The sequence below is a fragment of the Poromitra crassiceps genome (genome assembly GCF_964638095.1).
Source record: "Poromitra crassiceps genome assembly, chromosome: 2".
NCBI classification, from domain to species: domain Eukaryota; kingdom Metazoa; phylum Chordata; class Actinopteri; order Beryciformes; family Melamphaidae; genus Poromitra; species Poromitra crassiceps.
Window position 1 is genome coordinate 79,458,348 of NC_139624.1, and position 5,720 is coordinate 79,464,067.

At 49.0% G+C, this 5,720-nt stretch overlaps 1 protein-coding gene and 1 pseudogene across 2 annotated transcripts in view; both read right to left on the reverse strand.

Moving 5' to 3' along the window:
• Window positions 1-274: 274 nt before the first annotated feature.
• Window positions 275-5,720, reverse strand: part of ctnnd2a (catenin (cadherin-associated protein), delta 2a) — a gene marked incomplete at both ends in the record, with an annotated part of 506,376 nt that continues 500,930 nt past the window's right edge. Inside the window, 3 exons of the mRNA XM_083657360.1 lie at window positions 275-682; window positions 2,026-2,102; window positions 2,991-3,122. Coding sequence (XP_083513486.1) covers window positions 275-682; window positions 2,026-2,102; window positions 2,991-3,122 — 617 coding nt within the window. The remainder of the gene's footprint in view (window positions 683-2,025; window positions 2,103-2,990; window positions 3,123-5,720) is intronic.
• Window positions 4,833-5,720, reverse strand: part of LOC310791329 (protein phosphatase 1 regulatory subunit 7 pseudogene) — a 1,047-nt pseudogene continuing 159 nt past the window's right edge. Inside the window, exon 1 of the transcript in view lies at window positions 4,833-5,720. This exon is cut by the window's right edge and continues 159 nt beyond it. The product of the transcript in view is annotated as a protein phosphatase 1 regulatory subunit 7 pseudogene (transcript).

Consider the following 5,720-nt stretch of genomic DNA (forward strand, 5'->3'; position numbering starts at 1 on the left):
GGAAAATGTCGGCATGCACATGCACAGCCTCTCTTCATCACTCGATCTGACTTCCCCTCTTAACCCCCCTACCCCCCCCCCCTTTAGTTCTGTAACTGTCCCTTAGTTTAGAGTACACTCATTTCCAAGTTCACCCTTAAAACGCACCGCTGGCGGTCACCTTGTTCTAAGCTGCTGCTGATCACTTGCAAAAATAATCCCTTTCACACACGCACACACAGACTCTCAGTTAGCCCCCCTCCCCACCCTCCCATCCACCGTCATAGTCTAACTACTAGACCCAGGAGTCGGGCGAGGCGGGGTAGTGGCTGGTCTCGTAGTTCAGTTCGCTGTATGGCCGAGAGGCCGAGTAGAAGTCCACGTAGTTGCCGGTGGACTTGAGGCCCAGGTGCATGCGCAGGTCTTCCCGCGGGTCTCGGGGCGGTCCGACCGCCGGCTGCTGGGGGTGGGCCTGGGCCTGCGGGTGGGCCTGCAGCGGAGGCTGAGGGGGTGGCGCCCCCTGCTGGTCCTCGTAGTACGTCTCGTCAAAGCTGCGGCTCTGGCTGTGCGGCGGAGGCTGGGGCGGCTGGGGCTGGGGGAAGGAGGGAGGGGGAGGGTAGGGGTCGTAGTCTTTTAGCGCGGCGGCCGCCGACGGGCTGTCCTGCTGGGGCTGCGGGGGCACGACACATGGCGTGACCGGGGCCTGGCGGAGGGGGGAGGGTGGAGGGGGGGTGCGAGGGAGAGAGGAGAGGGTGAGACACAGCAAAAAACAACAAGGAGTCAGAGGAAGGTGGACGGAGGGAGGACGAGTGATAAGAGGAGAAGGAGATAAAGGTGCAGAGGTGGAGAGGGGAGGAGAGGAGGAGGGGAGAAGGGATTGAAAGGCAGGCAGTAGGGGTAAAAGGCAGGAGAGGAATCAACTGGGAAGGGACTCAAGCTGTGAATTTTCTATTACATGCAGGTATTGCAGGGGGCATTTCTCATCTCAAATACTATAACTCTGAGCGGCACGATAGTAATGTTACCTGTGTGCGTGTGCATGTGTGTGTGTGTGTGTGTGTGTGTGTGTGTGTGTGTGTGTGTGTGTGTGTGTGTGTGTGCGTGTGCATGTGTGTGTAAAGTATGTGAGGATGCAGTCATACGTGTGAAAGCCCTTTGCTCACAAACCCATTTGAGTTATTCAGCATAGATGATAACACCGATCAATAATTTAAACAAAACCGACCAAACTTTTAACCCCACACGATTCTAACCTTCCCCTGTCCAAGGCTGTGATGCTGTTGTGTGTTACTGAACCCCCCCAGGAGAGTCATTAAACAGAAGCAAATAATTAGCGCATTCATCCGAGATAGAGATTTTGATTGGCCGTTGGGTCGGTTGTGCTTTTAGGTTGCAATGCTTTGATGCTCTCTGGGCTGAGGGCGTGCCTCCATCACACATTCTGCCAATGTGACTCTTATCACAGCCAGCCACCTTGTGTGTGTGTGTGTGTGTGTGTGTGTGTGTGTGTGTGTGTGTGTGTGCGTGTGTGCGTGTGTGTGTGTGCGTGTGTGTGTGTGTGTGTGTGCCTCTTCCATCTTGCCGCTATCACATTCCTAATAAGCATCATCATGACAGCATATGCCAAGCTGCGTGCGAGGGCCTTGACGACATGCATGCACTGCTAACACCTGCTGTGTCAGTGTGTGTGTGTGAGAGAGAGAGTGTGTGTGTGTGTGTGTGTGTGTGTGTGTGTGTGTGTGTGTGTGTGTGTGTGTGTGTGTGTGTGTGTGTGTGTGTGTGTGTGTGTGAAAATGTGGAAGGGTGCAGTAAACTATATTTGGAATGTGCTATAAATATATATTTTTGTGATATAACGGGTCTTGGTTATGTCAGAGAGAGAGAGAGAGAGTGTGTGTGTGTGTGTGTGTGTGTGTGTGTGTGTGTGTGTGTGTGTGTGTGTGTGTGTGTGTGTGTGTGTGTGTGTGTGCATGTGTGTGTGTGCGCACATGTGTGTGCATGTGTGTGTGTGCGTGACCGCGCGTGCATGTGTGCATGCTCACTCACTTGGTTTTGCTTGATGTCATCACTGGCAGTCAAGTAAGAGTTTCGGAACAGTGTAGATGTCCCGCAGGATACTTGCACTAGGCAGATGAATGATGGATAGAAAGACAATACGTTTTATGGGTCTGTTAGAATGGGGAAAAAATATAGATATTATAACAGTAATAATAAGGTCAGCAAATCTGGGGGAAACACCGCTAGCGCTTTAGTGAAAAGCCGGCTAATTAGCGTCCAAGTCTTCATGCATTCTGTCTAAAAGTCTGGCAATTAGCATGTCCCTCATGACCTGAAGCAATGTAGCAGGATGAAAGAATGAGAAAGAGGCAGATGATACTGTATAGAAAGAGAGATACAGACAAAGGAAGAAAGAGCCAGAAGGAAATAGAGATAGGGATGCACAATATGTATTTTCTCCCCCAGCCGATACGATAACCGTTAATTACCTGCTTCTCATGGCCGATACCGATAAGATAACCAATAATGTCACATTTTAGTATTTTCAAAAGAACATTACCTAAGTCATATGTGTCGAACTCAAGGCCCGCGGGCCAAATCCTGCCCCGTACCTCATTTTATGTGGCCCACGATTGCCATTATTTTTCCTATAATTCTGCTTTCAGAGCTAGTGAGTAATTATTAAGTTATTACTAAAACTAATAATAAGACAGATCAAATCAGAGGCGCACCGGAGGGCAGATATTTCACTCAGCAACCTAAAGCATGGCATGGCACCTAAATGAGGCACCAAAATATGCGTTGCAATTCAGTGCCATAGTGGTACTGGGTTTCGGTACCCAACCCCAGATAAAATAAAACTGTTTAATTATCCTCTCTGTCTCTCCATCACAGTCACACACACACACACATACACACACACACACAAACACACACACACACACACACACATGCACACACACACACACACTTCACACGTCACACGTCTCACACACACACGCCCACACACACACCTGCCATGGCGTCTTTCCGGGAAGTGTGCTCTCCTTTGTTGCTATGGAAACCGGCGTTGGTTGCCGTGGAGTCGTAGTCCAGCTTGCGTTCCTTCAGACTCATCATCTCCCTGGGGGAGGCCGGGGCGCTCGCTACACACACACACACACACACACACACACACGATAATAAGCAATAAAGACAAAACAGCATGAACCTTCGTGCTCTCCGTGTGTTTGTGTGTGTGTGTGTGTGTGTTTGTGTGTGTGTGTGTGTGTGTGTTCATGTGTGTGTGTGTGTGTGTGTGTGTGTGTGTGTGTGTGTGTGTGTGTGTCTCTGAAGGTGTGGAGTCATTATTCATCATTTAGCTTGTCAGCATAAAGGGTCACCTCCAGCATGTTAAAGGACCTGTGGGGATAATCCTTCAGAAGACACACACGGCGGCTGTGGCTCAGGAGATAGAGCGGGTCGTCCACTAATCGCTTTGGATAAAAGAATTCGGTGGTTCGATCCCCGGCTCCTCCAGTCCGCATGTCGAAATGCCCCTTGACTACATGTAGAAGTTAGCCCAAGGAGAGAATGTAGTGCATATACTCTGCCATAGCTTTCACTCTCTCCTGTTATCTTCCCATCTACATCATAGTTATACTGTACTTGCGCTGATCACGTCAGCTGCGCCGACCCGACGGTAAGTCACACTTTTGGGGCGTAGCCCTACGGCAAGGGCTTTTACATCCTAGTATAAATTACGCTTTACTCTGAATCCCACCCCCCCCCCCCGCCCCCCGGCCTCTCTCTCTCTCTCACACACACACACACACAAACACACACACACGCACGCGCACACGCACGTGCACACGCACGCGCACACGCACGCGCACGCGCACACGCACACGCACGCACACACACACACACACACACGCACACACACACACACACACACACACACACACACCGACACAGCACATCACAATGTAATCCCCTTACAGCATACATGAAGTGCTTACTCACTCTTATCTTGACACAGTGAATTGCTATCCTGCCCACCTGTGTATCAGCCCCTTAAGTCTGCTTAGCTAAACATTTCTTTAAATACCCAAAGTACACACGGTATATACATTATGTTTGCCCTGCGAAGTGGAGGACACTCTAAATATAGGCCTGCTAAACGAAACTTTAGAAAGTGCAGATGATTGTGGGGCTGTAGGTGTAGAGAAACACACATGCATGCTCACTCACTCACGCACGTGCTTAGTTGCACAAACACATCCTCTGGTTTGTGGACAAAAGAGAGTTCTACAGCACTCCAGAAATCAGTTAAAAAGGCATGATTCTATTTAGCTATGCTTCTGTACCTCGATAAAGGCCACAGGGCCAAAACACTTTCCAATCATGACTAGCCAAATAGAATAAAGCCTTTTAAACTGATTTCTGGAGTGCCTTGAATGTCTCTTTATCCTCATGAATGCTGGAGGACTCCCTTTTTTAAATCCAACCCTACAATCTATAACATAAGAAGCTAAGAAGCATTCCAGCCATTTTGAGGATAAAGTCAACTTTATATATCTTATTTGCACAGTTCTTATCCAGCCTAATAAATGAATAAGCCTTCACACAATAGCATAGATGAAGTTGTATATGAGCATGTAGATAAGTGCACATACAGTATGTTTGCATGTTAAGTGGTGAGTGAGCCATGGGTGAATCTCATGTCAGAATGTGTATATTTGTGTATGATTGTGTCTGTGAGGCCAACGTGTTTCAGAGTGAGGTCCGTTTCATGGGTAGGGCAGGCAGAGCAGGCAGGGCACTAAGGTAAGGGAGACACTGTGAGGCTGGTAGACCGAGTGCAGGACTGCAGCTCAGGAGCAGATGAAGGTAGCATCGATCTGGCGTATGCTGGGCAGTGCCAGCATGATCTTCTCCCGGTACTGAGGGTCCCTCTGTAGCGGGTTCCTCTCCAGATAGACCGTCTCCAGAGTTTTGGCATTCTTCAATTCATCGAGATCTGACCAGTTGTCTATCTGGTTATCGTTCATCCAGAACTCCTGTAGCTCTGTCAGATGGCTGATGTTTTCAATTTTCTTCACTCGATTGGCTGCAATGTCCAGAGTGGTGAGCTTTTTATTGTTCTCCAAGCCCTCAATGACCTCAATGCCATTGTGGCTCAGATACAGCTCTCTCAGGTTGACAAGGCTCTGCAGACCCTCAATTTGAGTGATGCGGTTACTCTGGATGCTTAGAACAGTCAGGTTGTGCAAACCCTCTAAATGCTGAAGCCGAGTTATCTTATTGGTGCCAAGGAACAACCTTTGCAAAGAGGCGAGCGCATCCAAGTTCTCTATTACCCGGATGCGGTTGGAGCCCAGCTCCAGCATCTCCAGGCCTGTGAGCTGTTCCAGGTTGGCAATGCAGCTTATTTTGTTGTGCAGCAGAAAGAGTTTCTTCAGCCGAGTCAAGTGGTCCAGACCCTCCACCTTCCTCAGCAGGTTGAAGGACACGTCCAGCTGCTCCAATTCTGTGAGGTTCTGCAGGTTCTCCAGTTTGCGGATTTGATTATCATAGAGATCCACTTCCTGCAGTGAGCTCAGACTATCAAGGTTCTCGATCTTTTTGATGAGATTCTTTCGTAAGGAGAGTGTTTTAGCCTTCTGAAGGACCTCCAATCCTTCAATCTTTCCAATACGACAGTGAACCAGATCTACATCCTCTTCTTCTGGGTCCAAGTTTATGGTGTACATATCAACAGG